The sequence below is a fragment of the Periophthalmus magnuspinnatus genome, chromosome 9 (assembly GCF_009829125.3).
Source record: "Periophthalmus magnuspinnatus isolate fPerMag1 chromosome 9, fPerMag1.2.pri, whole genome shotgun sequence".
Lineage (NCBI taxonomy): Eukaryota > Metazoa > Chordata > Actinopteri > Gobiiformes > Gobiidae > Periophthalmus > Periophthalmus magnuspinnatus.
Window position 1 is genome coordinate 26,159,157 of NC_047134.1, and position 20,859 is coordinate 26,180,015.

The 20,859-nt window shown below is 36.3% G+C and overlaps 1 protein-coding gene across 1 annotated transcript; it reads left to right on the forward strand.

Moving 5' to 3' along the window:
• The first annotated feature begins 2,695 nt into the window (after positions 1-2,695).
• cep78 (centrosomal protein 78) lies at positions 2,696-19,648 on the forward strand. Its single transcript, XM_033972584.2, has 16 exons — positions 2,696-2,826; positions 4,571-4,836; positions 5,278-5,453; positions 5,544-5,616; positions 5,696-5,799; positions 6,346-6,520; positions 7,843-7,956; positions 8,040-8,104; positions 8,183-8,285; positions 9,362-9,476; positions 10,148-10,190; positions 10,825-10,971; positions 11,044-11,121; positions 12,215-12,390; positions 14,996-15,152; positions 17,635-19,648. Exons 1-16 carry the CDS (start codon positions 2,819-2,821, stop codon positions 18,184-18,186), a joined length of 2,352 nt encoding a protein of 783 aa, XP_033828475.1. The 5' UTR covers positions 2,696-2,818; the 3' UTR covers positions 18,187-19,648.
• The last annotated feature ends 1,211 nt before the right edge of the window (positions 19,649-20,859 follow it).

Consider the following 20,859-nt stretch of genomic DNA (forward strand, 5'->3'; position numbering starts at 1 on the left):
CATCTTGTTGCTTTAGGCCAGGGGTCACCAACCTTTTTTAACCTGAGAGCTACTTTATGGGCACTGAGTCGTACGAAGGGCGACCAGTTTGATCCGCTCTTCTGAAATAACACATTTGCTCAGTTTGCCTTTAGTTATACATTATTAATAATGATAAATGATAATCATCTATGTGAACACACTGATCCCGTTGCAAGACACTGATCACGTTAATAATTTCTCAAAATAATTGTCAACAATGAGCAAGGAGGGAAACAGATATCAGTATTCAGCACTTTAACTTTACTAATCTTAGTAATTGTAAAATTTCCAGATGACACTTGCATCACTACATCTCATAGGAAAAGTGTCCCATTTTCACTATCCATTGACAAACCTTTTTAACAAAACATAAATAATATACATTGCACCATGTTTCATAAAGTTATCAATTATGTAATGTTAAAGAAAAATAAGCTTACATATTTTTAAATAAATCTCGGTTGCGTTGTGTGACTTTTTCACCGGTGTCGTAAAAAAAGCCTGTTGTTTACCCAAAGCTGCGTTTAGCTCTGGGCTTGTTCTGCCCATAGTGCGCGCCCCCGTGGGGAGTGTGCGTCCCCGTGGGGAGTTAGTGTGGAGTTTTGTGAGAGGTAGTGACGTGTCCCTCCACATTGTGCCGCTTTGCCGTCACCACAGTCGCTCCGCAGATGAGATACACGCAGATTTCTTTTACAGTCTTAAATCGTTGTGAAAGTGATCTCTTTATTTTCTACCATGTTTTGGAGTAAGAAACTGCTTTCAGCGCATCCTCACAGCGCTCACGAGCGGAGCACTGGTTTTGTCACGCGCACAATACTGACCTTTGAAGTGAGTAGGTCAAAGTTCACCTTAACTTATCTAAACTTCACGTATAATGAACATATGTTTAAGATATTGTCATTTTTAAATCTATATAAATGCAAGGGTGATTAAAATAAAAAGCAACAGAATAAAGTTAAATTTTAGATGCCGCTCATTAGTGAGTTGTGCTATTTTTAGAACCGGTCTGCGGGCGACTCATGTGGGGCTTGGGGGCGACATGGCGCCCGTGGGCACAGTGTTGGTGACCCCTGCTTTAGGCTATTTTACGCTTTAATTGAGTTTAAAAGAGGGTTTTGATATTTTTTTAATCTGCAGAATGGAGAAAATTAAGATGTCACTTTTAATCATTAATCATTTTAATCATTAGATGTGTCGATGTTATCTCAATTTCCACGGTTTAGAGAATACATACGCTTATAGGACGTCGGTAAGATTAGGCTGGTTTTAACATGTTTGCCACTTGAATAATGAGTGATTTCAGTATATTAATATGTATGTGGATACGGCACTGAATGGAACATGCCAAGACTGGTGGAGACTGTGCATTGTCTTATCCCTATCACTACACATTGTCATACAGTAGTGGAATTTAATGAAGTAAAAGCACTGTAAAGTCCTGTACTGTACTTAAGTCAAATTTTATGTATCTGTGCTTTATTTAAATACATACATTTTATTCCACTACATTTGAGAGCAAGTATCTGTACTACATTTTTGAACTGGGCCGAAAAGTGGAAGTATTTTTTATTTATTTATTTATTTATTTATTTATTTATTTATTTATTTTTAGCAAAAATAATAAATAAATACATAAATTTACTCATGTGTTTCTGTTGAACAAAATTCAGCACAAATCTTCATTATAGCCACTCAAAATCTGCGTGAAATACTTTTATTATTTACTTTAAGTACATATTAAACGAGCACTTTAATGCTTTTACTTAGTAGTTTTTTTCGTGTGATACGTTTACTTTTACTTGAGTATTTTTTGCGCTGGTATTTAATTACTTCTTCTCAATTCAATTCAAATCAATTAATTTTTTTATACAATGGTCAACGTTATATCAGCCACATACATACATACACACATGTAGCATATACACATGCACATTTACACACTCAAGCTTCTTCCATACTACATACACACGCGTATATTGTACACATACATGTCTGTTTATCTATGTAAGCCAGTATATAAATGACACTGTGAAAACAAGGACACCCTAAGAGCTGTGTAAGCTTAAGGAATGGGGTCCATCACCACAGTGGAAGACAAACAGTTTGATGACTTGGCAGATAATTACGTTTTACTTTATTTCCTTTCTTTCTTTTGTCATTTGAGCTTGACACGTTATTTTATGAAAGAAGAGAATTTTGTAAGAAAAAAAACCCAAATCAGACAAACCAAAAGTATATATACTAATAAAATTAAATAAAAGATGAAGAAAAAAAAACTAAACTAAAGCACTGCTGTCACACTACTAAAATATGCAGGCACTGTCACTGTACCAGCAGCTGTTTTTACGATTGTGTTTTAAAGTTATAATTATCAATTATTTTTTATAAAATGTTTAGTTGACGTTTGTGTTATTATTATTATTATTATTATTATTATTATTATTATTATTATTATTATTATTATTATTATTATTATTATTATTATTATTATTATTATTATTATTATTATATTTTATCTATTCAAATTTTATTTATTTGTTTTGATTATTCTAAAGCCGTCCTAGCGTTATGCTCATGGACAAGTAAAAGTGTTCTTGTACAAAATTACATAATGTCTCAACATGTTGGTCCAGAATGTGACCACTTTTCACCCGGGCCGCGAGATGGCGCTCACGTTGTCATGTGACTCCAGACGTAACAGCGGCAGTTTTGGTTTTGGAGCGCGTAAACAAACTGGACACGGGGGAAAGTAATCCAGATTTATTAAAAACGACGGAAAATCTCGACCTTTGACGTAATGCAAAGGTATGTTTTTATGATTATGTTTAAAACAATAAACCCGTTGACAACTTGACGTCCTGTAGTTTGTAAATTACTGCCGTTGCTAGGAGTGTAGTTAGCCTGATCCGCTACAAACACCAAACAGACGCTGCTTGTTATGGGCTAATCGCCAAAAATATCGCAACTGTACGTCTACTGCAATATACTGAAATCTATAATGCCTATTTTAAGTAAATTATGTTTGGAAAAATGTCTAAATGTTGCAGCAATGGTAGGGTGACCGGATATTTAAAAGTTAAAAACTGGGACACATAAAATCGTAAAAAGAGCGCGTGACATTTTCCATTCTCGACTTACTTGTAAGTCAGTATATCAAGTTTATTTATATAGCACATTTATAACAACAGTATAATCTGGGGGATTTATGTTGGTGCATTTTGGTCGCCTTATGATAATTTTCAATCACATTTGTCTGTATTTTGGCTAAACTAATGACAATATATTCCCCTCTTGACTGTTGGCAGGTATCAAATTGGTCAAAAATAGGGACACCTGGGACATTTTTTGGGTAAAACTGGGACGAATCAATGGTTTTGGATAAATCTGCTGGGACAGGGTAAACAGGGCTCAAAACTGGGACTCCCCAGGGTTAATAGGGATGCCTGGTCACCCAAAGCAATGGTTAATTGTAAGTGTAAAATTAGTTCCCATGCATATCAAACAACCGATATGATTACATTGTGTTATGTTTGTTATGAGTATTGTAGATTCATATTATTATTTCTAGTAACTTACAAGTCTACTAATTTTCTACATTTTATTACTATGTGGGATGCTTCTGAGATATTTTAATAACGTAGAGATGTCAAAAGAAAGCTATCTCAAAGCAGAATTCCCCTACATAACAAAATCTGTCTTTTGTGGATGAACTCTGGTGTTATGTCAGCAGTCACCTCCAGTATCTCTCTCGCTAAAGCCTTAAAATCAGGCTAGAAATTTAGGCGCAGTAATGGACACAGACTTGAACTTTAACAGCCACATCAAATCAGTATTATCTGCAGCTTTTCACTATCTAAAAACATTGCAAAAATCAAAGGTATACTGTCAAAACAGACTTGGAGAGACTTATCCATGCATTTGTGTCTAGTAGTTTAGACTACTGTAATGTCCTGCTCACTGGCCTCTCCAAATGATTGATGATATCTGCAGTACATCCAGAACCTGCTGCTCGGGTCCTGACTAGAACCAAGAAGAAAAAGCACATAAGTTTTGTGCTTAGGTCTCTGCATAGGCTTCCCGTGGCTGCAAGAATAGACTTTAAAGCAGCTCTGTTCTTGTACCAGTCTCTCCATGGCCTAGCACCAGAGTACTCCAACGTGTTAGTACCATATGAACCATCTTGCACTCTAAGGACCTTGGTGACCGGCCTCCTGCTGGTGCCCAGAGTTAGGACTAAACATGGAGAATCAGAGTTTCAGTTTTATGCAGCTAAGACCTGGAACAGTCTTCCTGAAGATGTGAGACAGGCTTCTACTTTGACAGTGTGTAAATTCTGTTTAGGTGTGCATATGACTGAAAGGTTTTTACTCTGCACTCTTCTCATGTAATGTTAATGTTTTGATTATTTATCTTTTTATGTGTTTGTATTGCAATTGTAGTGTCTTTCTTATTCTGTAAAGCACTTTGAATTACTCGGTGTACCAATTCTGCTATATAAATACACTTGCTTTGCCTTGTTTGTTCACATGTTACTCCTTGTGTCTCTTAGGTCAAATATGGTTCACAACAGCGCTCAGATTCGACGAAGAGGAGCCCATGATTTTCTGGCCTACTATGACTTTGCCAGTGCACGACAAGAATCAGTTCCTCTTCCTGCTGTAACCATGAATCTGGACAAAGGGATGCTGGACTTTGATGGAGACAGAATCAAACTTTCAGACTGGCCTCCAATTCTGGATTCTATCGCTATAAATAAACAGCTACATCATATTGGAATTAGCAGCACCTTTCAAAGTCAGGGCTCTGGAGATGCAGGTATTACAAACATTAGAATTCAGTCAGTTTCAAATTCAATTTTGTCAACTGGATAAAAAGTTTTTGAGATGGAGAGTCAGACGTTTCACTGCTCATCCAAGCCACTTCTTCTGGTCAGATTGCTGGACACTGCCTTATACTGCCCTGTCTGAAGGGAGGAGCTAACTACACTTAAACTAACACATCTGTTTGTTCACAGTTTCTGTTTGTTGGTTAGGTCTGTTGAACTACATTAAATGTGAACTGTGCCTGAGTCATATTTTGCATAATGGGTCTTCTCACACCTACCGGCATATCGGCTAGTCCTATTTTTTTCTTTGTTTTGATTTAGATCTGTCCAGTTGACAGAATTGGAATTGTCTTTTTATTTTGTCACATTTATATATACTTAGTTTGTGCATCAACAGTATAATATACAAACTCGATGATATTTATCCCCAGATAGGAGATTCTATAAGTCTAGTTTGAAGAAAAAGATTCCAGCCATTCGCTCAAAGGACATGACATTTAAGTTGTCCAAAGCCTTAAGGGACACTCTCACTGTCTCTCCCAACCTCAAAACTCTGCAGCTCCGCGGGTTACCCCTGAGAGATAGAGATCTTATTGTGTTGACAAAGGTAATTCATAAATTCACAATGTTTTTTTGTTTTTTTTTATGCTGTTATGCTATTACATACAATTTTACACTTTTTCTCTCTTGTTTCCAGGGATTAGCAAAAAGTGTTTCCCTGGAGAACCTTTCTTTGGCTAACTGCCCCATTTCTGATGAAGGACTTGAGAGTATGTGCATGTGTTTATGGTCATAAAAATAATTATTTGGTTTTAATTTTTAAAATATGAATATTTCCTAATTTTACAGTCATTTGCCAAAGTGTTAAATATTCTACAAGCATCAGGACAGTGGATTTCACAGGATGCAATCTGACATGGAGAGGGGCAGAGCACATGGCTAACATCATCAAGGTTTCAAGTCTATTCTCTTATATCCCTTGTATCTAATATTTAATGGTCTTATAATGTGCAAAAATGTATCTTGTGAGCTTTGAGCTATGTTTATAATTCTGTTAGCTCCTCAAAAACATACCTGGAGTTGTGTTTTTTTTTCATTCACACATGTCTGAGTTTTATTTTATTATTAGTCTGCCAAAGCTCAAAATGCTCTGTTCCACCTTGTGATGTCATAAACCTTAACAGCTACCTTTTATCTTTAGTATAGTAGAGATTGGCAATTATAAGGCTGAAATTATCCAAATTACTCTAGTGAAAGTGTACAGAGTTTTAACAACACAGTGAATCACTTCTTGTATTACTGTATAACATCACATGCAACCTCACGTGTGTTTTGTTTGAACAAAGATCTCAGTCTAAATATGCAGGATTTGTGCGTTAAACATGTGTAAATGAAACAAAGCACAACTCCAGGTATGTTTTTGATGAGGAAACATTATAACACTGATATACCCAGACTACATAGATCTATCTAGGATTTTTAAAAGGCCTTTTTTCCAGCATCAAGGAATGCAGCGACATGGTACCGCATGGGCCGAGTTTCTGCGATATCGGCAGCCACATTTTGAGAGGATGACTGGTCTCAGACGTGTAACTCTGAACTGTAATACTTTGATTGGAGACAGAGGAGCTGCTGCCCTGGCAAATGAACTGTCTGAGGATCTGTGGGTTAAAGGTTTGTTTGCATGTTTTCTCTTCTGACCTTCATGGAGCTGCATGATTGTGTGATTGTGACAATATTTGGGTCACAATAAAACATTTTAGTAAAGAAAATACCACGATACATAATAATATCATAGACTGTATAAAGGAGTGAGACATCACCCATAGCGTTTGACTCCAGTCAAATGAAGGTCATCAAGGTTAGCAGCAAAGTTGGAGCAGAGTTTCATATTTGTAATTCTGACCGTGAGTATCATAGCAACCAAAGAGCCAATCTGGAGCGAAGCTTTTGAAGGTAATGCCCTTCAGGTTTGATTGACATTGTTGCTAAGAGCCCGCCTTCTGCCAAACCACTGGTGTGGGTATTTAACGCTGTCAATCAAACCTGTTGCTAACTCTAGCAGGAGCGATCTCGGGGGAAAGAAGGTGCCTGATTGTATTAATGTCCATATGTTGAGTTATGGACACAATAGCAAAATAAAAACAGCAGGAGCATATGTCAGGTTAGCTAAGTCAACTTGTATATACAGTCTATGTATAATATCGAAACTACTTTTACCTCTGACAAAATAACCCTAAAGGTAGGATGATATCAGTAAACCTTTTTACTAAATAATGAATAAAATGTGGCCAACAATAAATGAACAGCATTATTTTACAGTTTAATAGTTAGTTTTAGTACCTATAATATGTCATAGAAATTATTCAACCATTTACATCTCAAATGTTATCCCATAGACTTATTCCTACAAAGATATGTCTGTTTAATCCCTCGGTCGCCCAGGTATGAACCATAGTAAATATGACTCGGGCACAGTTCAATAGACGTAGCTCACAAACGAAAACTGTAAACAAACAAGTGTGTTAGTTTCAGTGTAGTTAGCTCCTCCCTTCAGGCAGATATAAGGCAGTGTCCACCAGAGGGTTTATTTTTACCATGTTCGTGGTAACATCCTGACTGAAGTTTTTGAGTTCAAGCTTCGGGTTTGAGCAAACAAAAATGAAATGCATAAAGTTTATGAAAAAATGTAAGAAAATTATTCATATTGTTTTTGTTGAGTGAAATATGTATAATTTTAGTCAATATCTCTACATTTAACACTTTAAGAAATGAACAAGACTTGTGTGAAATACTTTTTACTCTTAAAGTACATTTTTAAATGGGTACTTAAATACTTTTACTGAAGTAGATATTTTAATGTGATACTTTTACTTGAGTAAAGGACATTTTAATCTATTTCTTTGATTTGTGATTGTGATTTTTAACTCATCCATTCTGTTAGGGAATTATACACAGTAGTAAATGTTTGTTATGTGCTTCTTGTGCCTTCTCAGCTGTTGATCTGCAGAGGTGTGGTCTTTCTAATGAAGGTGCTCGACGACTTCTTGAAGCTTTGAAAACTAACACCACATTATCTGTTCTTGATATTCGTTGTAACCCTTTAATTGGTGAGTAGCATAACACATATCACATATAGTCTTGTGATTAAAGTAGACCTTAAGCTGATATTTAACATGTGTTTTCATTATAGACAAAGTTCTTATTAAAACTATTTTGGAAAAAGTGCTAATGAATGCGGAGGGAGAATCGCCAGAGGTAATATTTTTTCTTTTATAATTTCCACATGTGATTTGGTGTATCATGTGAAACACCATTTATCTTCTTTAAATTCAGTACAACTGGATCAAACCTGCAGTCACTGAGCCTCAGAGGAATGCAGCTCTTAAAAGACGAGCCTTCCCTGCTTCATATAGAGGAAAATCTACGTTAAGAAATGGTATGTTATTATTGTGTATTTTGAATCTGTCTTATAGACTTATAAGGAAGTGGACTAAGGGACTGTGATGTTGCTAGGTTCCAGTCAAATGAAGCTCACCGAGGCTTGCAGTTAGAGCGGCAAATTTTGAGCTGAGTTCCATATCTGGAATTCCGAATGCCATCTAAGCTCTGAATGTATTGCCCAACTCACCGCTGGTTAAGCATGGAGTGGGCGCTTAGCAATGCTGTCAATTAAACTTGTTGCTAATGCTAGTGAGAGTTATCTCAGGGAAAGAAGGCGCCTGATTCATTTGTTATTAATGTTCATATCTTGATTTACGGAAACAATAGCAAAATAAAAATTACCAAGATTGTGTAGCATGGGTTAATACGAACATTTTAAGACCAAAATGACAAAACTCACTGTAGCAGTTACAGAGAGAGGAGTGGCAATTTTTCCGTGTGAAGTGATTTGGCGCCTGAAGCACGGCCATGATCATTTCCTATTTGGAACACAGGGGCTAGCAGGTTAGCTACGTCCATTTATACATACAGACTTTGATCTGTCTATACAGAAATAATTCTTCTCAAATAGTACCATGCACTAATGAATTCAATTGAGATAGTGTTCATTGATAAAATTTGAAAGCAGCTGACAAGTAACTAGACATGGGACAATATTGAAATTTGGTGTCACGATAATCAGGGACAAAATAATTGCGATTAATGATTATATCGCGATAACTATTCTTACTGACAGTTTAAAAATGTTCTGGATATGAATAATTACAATTTTAATATTATGAATAGTTTCCATATGTAAACAACTATTAAAGTAGTACTTTGTTATAGGTGAAAACTACAGTGATCCAGAGGAGATCATCAAGGAGTAGTTTTTTTCTGCACATTCTAGTGACACAATGGCAATTATCTTTGTTGGCGATTATCACGACTATACAAAAAGTGCCAGGAATCGTTAATGTAGACCCTTTTTATCACGATAAACGATATTATTGTTTATCGTCCCATTCCTACAAGTAACTTGTTTTTTTTTGTTTTTTTTCTCTTTTTTTGTTTTTTTTTTACATTTTACAGTGGGACGGAAATCAAACTCCTTCACAGTTGGAAGTTCTAGAGCGTTGCACCAAAAGCCATGTTCTCGGTCACGTTGTATCCCCTGGAGAACTGCGGCGCGCGCTGGACGTCAGAGGTCAGCACAAAACATTCACTGAATCACAGTGGTGGAAGGTAATGAAGTAAAAGTAGTAAAGTACTGTACTTAAGTAGAATCTTTTGGTATCTGCACATTTTACAGTCAATGCTTTTTACTTTTACTTCACTTCATTTGAGAGCAGGTATCTGTACTTTCTACTCCTCTACATTTTTTTTTTTTTTTAACTAGAATGGAAAGTAAAAAGCACTTTTCATTTTTTTTATTATGTTCATGGTAACATCCTGACTAATGTTTTTGAGTTCAGGCTTCGGCTTTGAGGAAACAAAAATAAATACACAAAATTAATTTAAATAAATAATTAATAACTTGATTCGTATTGCAATGGTTGACCAAAGTATGAATCATTTTTAATCAATATCACTACATTTAACGCTTCAACAAATGAACAACACTTGTGAAATACCTTTACTTTTTACTCTTAAAATACATTTTAAATGGGTACTTAAATACTTTTACTTAAGTAGATTTATTCATGTTATACTTTTACTTGAGTAACTTTTTACCTCTATATCTGTACTTCTGCTTAAGTAACAAAATTGAGTACTTCATCCACCACTCACTGAATGAATAGTTCTTGGTTTTATTGATGGGCACGTCTCTTTAACAGTTAGGAGACTGTGAGACATTCATTTGTTTGTCTCTTGCAGAGGTTTACCTCCTGGAGCTACTGCGGTGGATCAAAGTTTTCAGGTTAGTTTATTGTATCATCTGCTGCTTAAATTTTTCTATACAAAACTTATACAAAACCTTTAGTATTAAGGCTAAATAAAAAATGGACATAGCATTTATAAGAACTTAAAATTCGGTGGCTGAATAGCTAGCACTCACGCTTCACAGAAAGTATTCCAGGTCACCCAGGCCTTTCTGTGTGGAGTTTGCATGTTCTCTCTGTGTCTGATTGGGTGTCCTCCGGACACTTTGGCTTATCCCATCAATACACTGCGTCACCTACTGATGGGTCAAATGCAGAGTGCGAAGTTCCCTACGAGGACAATAAAGTGTATCTTAACCTTAACCTTTGGCATGTTATTTCAAAAGTTGAGAATTTCCGTTTAATGACTCCTGTTAAACATTTTCTAAGATTTTTGTAGTTTTCGTTGCTCTTAAAATCATGTAGTCCCAATCTTAATACAGTCACACAATGTACACTACACACTATTCTAAACAAACAAAATCTGCCACATTTCACATCACACTTTTCTTCCTGTAATCATTTTAAAATACATAACATTACATTAAATTGGCCATTATTATTTTTATGTAATCTGTTGCTGAATAACTAACACATTCTTCTAAAGTAATTTCCTTAATCTGTGTCTCTTAGGGTGCTGCGACTGTAAAGATTACCGTAGAAACTGATTCAGAGGGAGATGATGATGAAGAGGATGAAGTCGTGGTGGAGTTAGAGGAGAAACCATCTTCATCAGCAAAACGAGACAAGATCACAGAGCGACAGTTTGGACGTTTACAGGTCAGTCCCTTCACAATACAGCACATTGGTTATTTTTGTAATTAATGTTGTAATTTAGCTGTCTACCTGCAGATGGAGCTAAGAGAATGCCGTTTGATGCTGTCGGAGGAGCGCAGGGCCAGACTCAGAGCTGAGAGCAGACTCAAGGAGGTACTATACACATGCAAGTATCTCAGTGCTGCCTTCAACGTTTGAACTACCACATGGTATTTTACACTTCACTGTAAAGGCTGTGTGTGAGAAATTCCCATAGATTCTCAATTTTCGAAGTAGTCCAGGTCACAGTGTCATTTGTATAATTATTTTAATAACGTTCAACAGTTTTACTTCATATAATATTTCACAGGATTTAAAGGGCCCATATTACCCTATTTTCTGATCTATATAATATTATAATATTGTTTACTCATCACAAACAGACCTGGAGTTGTGTTTTGCTTCATTCACACATGTTTAACACACAAACCCTGCATATTTAGGCTGAGTTCTTCTCCTTGTGATGTCATGTGGTAATACAGGTGCTCCACTGTGTTTTTAAACTACATACACCTTCACTAGAATCATTTGGATAATTTCCCTGGAATTACCAATCTATGCTGAACTAAAGGTAAAAGGTAACTGTTCACTTGAAAACTACCACTATATGACACCACAAGAGCATTTTGAGCTTTGGAGATGTAGACAGATTAATTTATTAATAATAAAGGAATACTCAAACATGAAATGAAACAAACCACAGCTCCAGATTAGTTTTTAATTGGGTAACAACATTCTAACATGGCTTAAAGCGCATAAGATTCATTTTTGTGTCATATAAGACCTGTAATTAAAAAGTCCACTTCATAGTACAGATCTACATAGACTGTGACTGGATAGCTAGCACTTGTCTATCACCTCAGAGTAAGAAAGTTGTAGATTTGAATCATGCTCCAGGTTGGTACGGTCTGTGTGGGGTTTGCATGTTTTTCTAGTGCGATGCCCCTTTTCACTACTTGGCATTGTAAAAATAATGTTCTCCTCCTCTATCTGGGTGGGTAGCCCACTACTCCTGACAGGTCGCAACACCAGCATTGAACGATAGGTCAAATGCAGAGGACAGTTTTTTTTTCTTCCCAAATTTCTCTATGGGGATGATACAGTGTTTCTTGTAGGGCCCAATAGGCTATAGGCACTAATCACTGCCACATGCAAAAGAGCTATGAGTTTGACGACTTCTCACACGGTTTACCTTATGTCCTTTCAGTTTGAGCTGGAGAACGCACGTCTCCGCACTGCTAACCTCTCCCTGTCTGAGACCCTCGCCAACTCTGTGTCGGCTCCTGCAGCTTTCAGTGCCCTGGAAGATGAGGCAGTGCTGGAGAGTATAGAAAACTCATTTAAAAAGTTCCATGCTTTTTTAGACCTCCTTAAGGACGCTGGGTGAGTTACTGTAAATTCTACCTCACTCAGAGACATTTGGCACAGTCAGGCTGTCACAAAACGGCCCAAGCTTTCTGTTTCAGTATTTCGTGGCCCCTGAACACACATTTGATGTGATGTGACATGATGTGAGTCATTTTAAACTCGGAACAAGTGTCCTTTCAAGCATACTTTCAGTTTTGCAGAATAATACTGTCAATCATTTTATTTAGTTGACAGTTCATAGATTTAAATGTCATTGGATGTTTTTCATATCATTACAAGACCTTTCTGATCGCCACAGGTTTATATCACTGTACACCCAAGAAAAACAACACACTGTACTATGCATCATTTAGACAAATAAAACACCACACTGGGTACATTTACACCAGTAGAAGTCAGATAACTAGATCTTTTTGGGAAAATATTGTAACAGTAATGGAAGAGGTGTTTGGTTATAAAATACCTGACTTTTGTTATGTACATGGGTTTGCTGGATGAAAACGATATTTGAACTGAGGACTTCTGTTTGTTTAAATTGACAATGTTTGCTGATAGGAAGATTATAACAAGGAATTGGCTGAGGAGTGACCCTTTGAAATTGAACCAATGGATAGATATAATAGAGAAAATGTATGCGATGGAAAAAATGACTTGCTATTTGAGATTGAAAGCTGGTAAATTTGAGAAGCAATGGACAAATCTATTTACAAAACTCACTCCAATATATAACATGGTGTTTTGTTTTTTTGTAGAACCCCATAGATTATGATTTCCTTTATGTATATTTGTGAAACTTAAAAGCATAAATATAAAGTAAAAAAAAAAAGTAAAATCATATAACTAGTTTAATCAGATAGCACTTAAATGAAATCTCTTTGGTGTATGTTTACATTCACAAAAGAAATCTGTGTTGTGTTATGACAGTGTCAGTTAATACATTTTTTAGAGTAACTAGAATATCGAAGACAGTGTATTTTAAAGTAACTCATTTTGGTCTTGTTTACCTTTTTTCAGAAATCTCATTACTCACAGCAGATATAACTGTTTAGTTTGCATTACAGTTCAATAATCTGATAATGATCACATTTTTGGAGCACAAATAAACTGACTATGAGGACTGCCATATTTCCTGATGTCAACCCTCTTCTCTCTAATTATAAGTCTCTTAATTTATAAACATGCAGAACTCCTCAAATACATTTTTCTGCATTCCTATTTAAACATCAGATAATGAACAATCCAAATTTGACTTTCTCAGTAACACATTGCGGTGTGGCAGTGGATGTGGTCTTAATTCTTGTAATGAAGACGAGATGTGAGCTTCAATAGTTTTCACACCTCATCTTCATTCTTGAAGACGAGGTGTCTATTGCAAGATCTATTATGTAAAACAATACAACCATTATCATCCATTTGAGGCCATGGGTGAATTGGTGATTTTCAGATGCTAGAATGTAATGGCATCATACTGCCAAATGAGGACAAACACCAGATATTCTCATTGATTTTGAGTACATTTGCTACAAAGTATTAAAAAGGTAAATTCACAAAAGTTATTTCCTTAATTTTGCTATTAGTGACTAGACCATAGACTGTATATATAAATAGCTAATGCGCTAGCCATCGCGTTCCAGATAGGAAGTGATCATGGGAATACTTCCAGCTTCATCGACTCTGGCTCCAATTCAGTTTACGTTGAAAAACTGTCGCCAATCTCTCTGTAACTGCTGCAGTGAGCTTCATCATTTTGGTCTTAAAATGTTTGTATTGACCCCTTCTACATGATGTTGGTATTTTAATTTTTTTGAACATTAATAACAGTTAATAACTTTCTCCGAGGCCACTCCTGCTAGTGTTAGCAACAGGTTTGATTGACAGCATTGTTAAGTGCCCCCCTCCCTTTTAAACCAGTGATGTGGGCAGGAAGGGGTGTTACCTTCAACAGCCTCACTCCTGATTGGCTCTTTGGTTGCTATGACACTGGCAGTTGGAGTTCCAAATACGGCATGTGGCTCCAAATTTGCCGCTATAAACGCTAGCCTCGATCAGCTTGATTTGACTGGAACCGAACGCTAAGGGTGATGTCACACTCCCTTAGTCCAGTCTATACAGTCTATGGTTTAGACTCATGAATTTGCTATATTTTAATAATATTAATTTTAGCTGACCCACATCTGTATTAATTATTAGCCTATAGAATGATGTTACATAAGTACTTTTAGAATACATTATTGATGATTAGACCTGTCACCATAAATACTATATCGACTTATCTTTCAATACATGAAAGCTGGAACAAAATATATTTGGGGCTCAATATTTATCATGTGTACAATTTCTTTGCACTAATGTGGAGATGTTTGCTATTTTAGTTGTAATACGAAAAGATTTGACTTTGATGGCTAATTATTGGCTCAATCTGCTATTTGTTTGATGCCTTTAAATGATACTGTCTTTAAAATGCTTCACTGTATTGCTTTTGTGTAAGTGGAATAAAGTAGCTTCAGTATTATCGTTTATTGCTGTAGTGATATATCGTGCTTAAAAATGTGTTATCGTGACAGACCTAGTGGTGATCAAAAACATGATACTGACTTTTGTCTCTTTTGTCTCGTTCAAGCCTAGGCCAACTTGTCTCAATGGCTGGCCTTGAAAAATCTGATTTTCAGCCGATTGGAAAACCACAGCTCTCCTCGACTATCGGACCGCCGCCGTCTCAGAATCAACAAGTAAACCGGTTTGGAGTCATGCAAACAGAGATGGATCCCACAGTCAAGGTAAACATATAAAGACTGAAAAAGTGTCTATTTGCATTGAAAACTGCAAATAAAATAAGATAAATATGCTACTAGAATCTGAAATCTGATAACAAAAATCAGAAAATAGTAGAGGCTCTGCTTGTGGGGACAAGATCTTGTACCCAAAAGGTTTTCTGAGAAGGAAGGTGGCTCAGTGACTCCCACCGGGGAACTTCAGCTTTCTGTTTCTGTATTAGTTGCCCCTTGATTTATTTTGATGCTGGTTCAGTTGTATATGTTGTTTACTTTGCTGTTGTGTTTTTGGTTTCATTTTTAATTCTTTAGGTATCAATATTTATATCGGCTTCATTTAGGGATGGGGTGATATTGAAGTAAATGATCAGTTTTTGAAATCTGCTGATAACAAAAATCAGATCTTAGTAGAGTCTCTCTGGATTGGCTCTACTAGGGATGGGACAAGATCTCGTACCCCAAGATCTCGTACCCCAAGATCTCGTACCCCAAGATCTCGTACCCCAAGATCTTGCACCCCAAGATCTCACACCACAAGATCTCTTAGGACAAAAACTGCCACAAGGTTGCGCACACATGAGAAAAATTATGCTGTAAGATTTTTCCCCCATGTTTTTACAGTTTTTAAAAAAGGGTTAAGTGCTGGCAAGTTACGAGTTGTAGGTCAGTGTTACAATGATGGCAAAAATATGACATAACATAAATCATAAATGTTGAGGCCGAAATCATGAACCGAGTTACAAATTATGCTAAAATCTCGTGGATCCAATCTTGTGTCTCATTCCACCCCGAGCTACTATCATCCCATTTGTCACTGTACTGCAGTGCTTAGACTTTGTTTAAATGGTTAATCTGCATTTGAGAAGTCTGTGCAATCCCTCGGTCGTCCAGGTTTGATCCATAGTAAAAGAAGTGAACTGAAGAAGCGGCTTGTATGAGCAGCGAAACCTCTTACATACAGCTTTTTGTCCAGTTAATTTTTTTTTACCCTGCATTTGAGAAGTACTGTTGGCATCTTTCCATCCATCTTTGCTACTTTGTTACTTGCAGTTCTCAGACTCTGTAATACATATAAAGTATAATGTAAAACAACCATTAATTACACTGTAAATCAGAGAGTACTTAGGTAACACTTTTTCCATTTGATTATGGTAAACTTGACTGGCTTCTGTGAAATGCTAAAATGAACAGTGTGTTCTGAGGCCTCAGTCATTCCCAGCCAGGTGACTTCAACTTTCTGTTTCTGTATTAGTTGCCCCTTGATTTGTTTTGGTGCTGGTTCAGTTGTATATGTTGTTTTTGATTTCAGTTTTGAGTAATCCTTTAGATGTCAATATTTCTATTCGGCTTCGTTTATGGGTGAGGCGATATTGAAGTAAATGATCCATTTTTGAAATCTACTGATAACAAAAATCAGATCATACTTTTGCAATTCATCAGAAATTTGCTGAGATTTCTCCAGAATGCCTTTGTTTGATTTCCAGGTATCATGATCTGATTGTAATTGAGCAATACAATGCTGTTATGTATAATTTTGTACCCTTTTGACAGTTTTTTCCATTATTGCTGTGTTTCCAATGACATCAAAACATTCCATATGCCAATAATATTTTATACAGAAAGGGGGCAGTCAGAATAACTATTGTTAAAATGCAGATTAACAGAAGTTAATGGGTCCAGTCACTCATAGAAATCATCAGGTAAAACATTTGTGCATTTACACTTGAGATATTTTATGACAAAGTACAATGTTATCTACAGGGAAAGCTGGCTCTTGCCCATAGACTATACATATAAATGGACATATCTAACATGCCAGCTGGTGCTTTCCAAATAGGAAGTGATCATGGGCATGATTCCGGCTCCTTCTACACTAAAAAATTGTCACCCCTCCCGCTGTAATTACTGCAGTGAGCCTTGTCATTTTGGTCTTGTAAGGTTCGTATTAAGCCGCTCTACACGAACCTGGTGTTTTTATGCCACTATTTTGACCGTGAATCAAGATATGAACATTAATAACAGACAAATCAGGCACGTTCTTTTCACAGGGATGCTTCTGGTGGCGTTCCCTGCTAAACCAGCGGTCCAGGCAGGAAGGGGTGTTACCTTCAACAGCCTTGTTCCGAATTGGCTCTTTGGTTGCTATGATATTCGTGGTCTTAGTCAACTTCTTTATACAGTCTATGCTCTTTTCCCCGTCTGGAAGAATGACATTTTTTGTTTTAATTTTTACTTATACAGGGAGAGCCCAAATGAGAGCACTCAGACTGTCTTTTCATCATTGCCCTCTTCAAATACAGAGCAATACAAACAAAAACAAAACCAAACAAAAGAAAAAATTGCATAGGTCCATTTAAAACATTAAAAACAGGAGCAAGCATGAGTATAAATGTTTATCACCAGGATATTAGTATTACATACAAGTTTAGATATTTTAACACTGCCACCTGGTATACAATAGTGATCATGTTTCTAATTGGTTTTGCAGGCCGTGTCTCCTCTACCCACTGTCCAGGCTGTCGTCATGCCAACCAAATCATCTTCATCCTCCCTGGCTTCCTTTTGTGGAGATAAACCGCTGAATGTGACTTTTACGCAGGCTCCAAGATCACCTGAAGTGCCTGGAGCGAGCGGAGAAGCAAACATGGACCGAAACTCAAAGCTTATTCATACATTTGGCTCAGAGCAAAGTATTTACAGTCAAAAATCTTTCGAGGACTTGCGAAAAACCTACCAGACCCAACGAAGTCACTCCCCGCACAGTAAATCCCACCATAGCAACAGTTCCCATAGGTACAGCGACAGTTCCCATGGCAGCGGCCAGTTGTCGTCAAAGTCCAGTATCAGTGAGGTCATCAGCGAGAGAGCCGAGTCTGTGAGGTCGTCGGGGTCAAGGAAGGAGGACGGGGTCAGTCTGGGGTTCAAAGGTCGCTTGAGGTCAGAAGGGTCAGTGAGCAGTGACAATGATGTGGCAGACATTCTGAATCAGATCACTTCTCTAAGGGGAATGGGAGCACAGTCTTTCAGTACACTTTTCTGATAAGATTCATTCATAAATGTATTGACTGATTTTGAAAATGTTTTTTTTTTTTAGAATGATTTTAAATTTTAGATATATTGAGGCAGTTTTCCACAAAATTTGATCTACATGAAGCTAAAACTATATTTTGGCAGTGCGAATCCAGCTCCCACAGATGAATGCTTTTGTTGTGTCCTTGGGCAAAACACTTAACCCACCTCGCCCCCAGTGCCTGCGTTCACTGGTTTATGAATATGTGTGAATGGGTGAGTGGTTTCTTGATGTAAAGCGTTTTGAGTGCCTTGAAGGTGGAAAAGCTCAGTACAATGGTAAATGGTCACATTTTTATACAATGAAACTTTTCACAATGTTTCATGTAGATGACACCAATAGGCTGAAAAGGCTGAGGGTTTATTTTTAATACGTTCATTATTTGAGCATACAAAAATATACAAGTAAAACCAGCTAGAAAAAAATGATCGATTCAGTTGTTTCTGTTGAACAAAATTCAGCACAAATCTTTATCAAAATCATTACATTTGAAGCTTTATTAGATCTCAAAATCTGCGTGAAATACTTTTTTCTCTTTAAGCACATTTTAAAACAAGTACTTTGATACTGTTACTTAAGTCGATCTTTTCATGTGATATCTCTGCTATTTTTACTTAAGTCACAAAGTGTAGCACTTATTCCACCACTGCATCTGAAGCCCTGAACAATCTGAAACCCACAGATAAAACTTGCAACACAGGTGCAGGTCTGTGTTTCCTATGAATGGTTTACTAACAAGTGTACACCCTCCAGGTTCACTGCACCTCGTAAACTAGTACTATTCATGATACTGCACTGTTCATTATGTGCTCAAACTCAGGTATAAGAGCTGTAACTATCTGTGAAGTGTTGGTAATTAAAGTAAAAAGCGACATTGGGGCAACACTCAACCAGACAAAATTGGCTAGTGTTAAAATTGTATTAACAGGTTTGATTTATATTGAGAAAAATGACAAAATTTTGGTCTCAACAGCTGTTGAGAAACCAGTTTTTCTATCGTGTTTTAGTTTTATTGCACACACTAATTTTTTTAATTTTATTTTTTTCTAAGGCATCCAAGGATTGTTTCATAAACAGGAATACAAAAATTGTTCAGAAATACAAGTTGATTGTTTAACTGAAGTCAATATTTTGTATTAGTTTTTGTAAGACTGTTTTATATGTGAAGAAAGTGGTAGAGTGGTAGAGTTGCATTTTGAAGTGATAAATAAATGGTTTGCTGAACCAGCTTCATCGTTACAGTCTTAGGATGTGACCACAGACTGCCCTCACTTTGACATTTGCACCATAGCTGATGATTGCATTTGTTTCATTATGACTATTTCACACATGGCTTGTGGCTTCTCAACATAGAATTATTGGCATTCTTCCTTTCTCTGTCAAATGCACAGACAGTGTGTGCAAATTTTACAAAATAAAGTTTTTTTTGTTTTATTTATTTATTTACTTAAAGCCAGACAGACATACAAGTTAAGCATTTTTAAATACAACATTGTAGGTCCGAGACACATTAATAACAAGACTGATGGGTTTATTTTTAACACATTTGTAGTGTCAGCAAACAAAAATATACAAGTAAAACCAGCTAGAAAAAAATGATTGATTCAGTTGTTTCTGTTGATCAAAATTCAGCTCAAATCTTTATCAAAATCACTACATTTGAAGCTTTATTAGACCTCAAAATCTGCTCAAAATTCTCTTTAAGCACATTTTAAAACAAGTACTTTGATACCTTTACTAAAGTAACAAAACATAGGACTTCCACCACTGCATCTGAAGGCCTAATCATTCTGAAACCCACAAATAAAAGCTGCAACACAGGCGCTCGCTCTTTTTGTGTTTCTGGTGGATGGTTTATTATTATCACAAGTTTACACCTTCCACCTTGTAAACTACTACATTCACGGTTCATTACGTGCTCAAACTCGGGTATAAGAGCTGTAACTATGAAATGTTGGTAATTAAAACATAAACGCCACATTGGCGCAAGACCCAACCAGACATTAATCTGTATTAGCAGGTTTGATTTATATTGAGAAAAATTGCTAAAGTTTGGTCTCAACAGCTGTTTTTCTATTGTGTTTTAGTTTTAAAACTGGAGGGGAGGGGGTTGCAATTTCTAAAGGCATCCAAGGATTGTTTCATGAACAGGACTCACTATGAAAATTGTTCAAAAATACAAGTTGATCGTTTCACTGAAGTCAGTATTTTGTATTAGTTTTTATAAGACTGTTTTATATTTGAACACAGTGCATTTGGGGTCAGGGTGTGGGTTAGGGTTGCATTTTGAAGTGATAAATGTTTTGCTGAATCACCTTAACCGTTACAGTCTTAGGATGTGACCACAGACTGCCTTCACTTTGCACCTTAGATGACGATTGCGTTTGTTTCATTTTGACAACATATGACAGGATATAACAGAATTCTCGGTCAAATGCAGAGACAGTGTGCAAATTTTACAAAATAAAGGTGTTTTTTAAATTATTTATTTAAAGTCAGACAGACATACAAGTTAAGCAATAAGACTGAGGAGTTTATTTTAACACTTTAATAGTTTCAAAACAAAAATACACAAATAAAAATACACAATAAAAACAGCAAATAATAATAAAATAAAAATATTCAGTTGTTTGTGCTGAACAA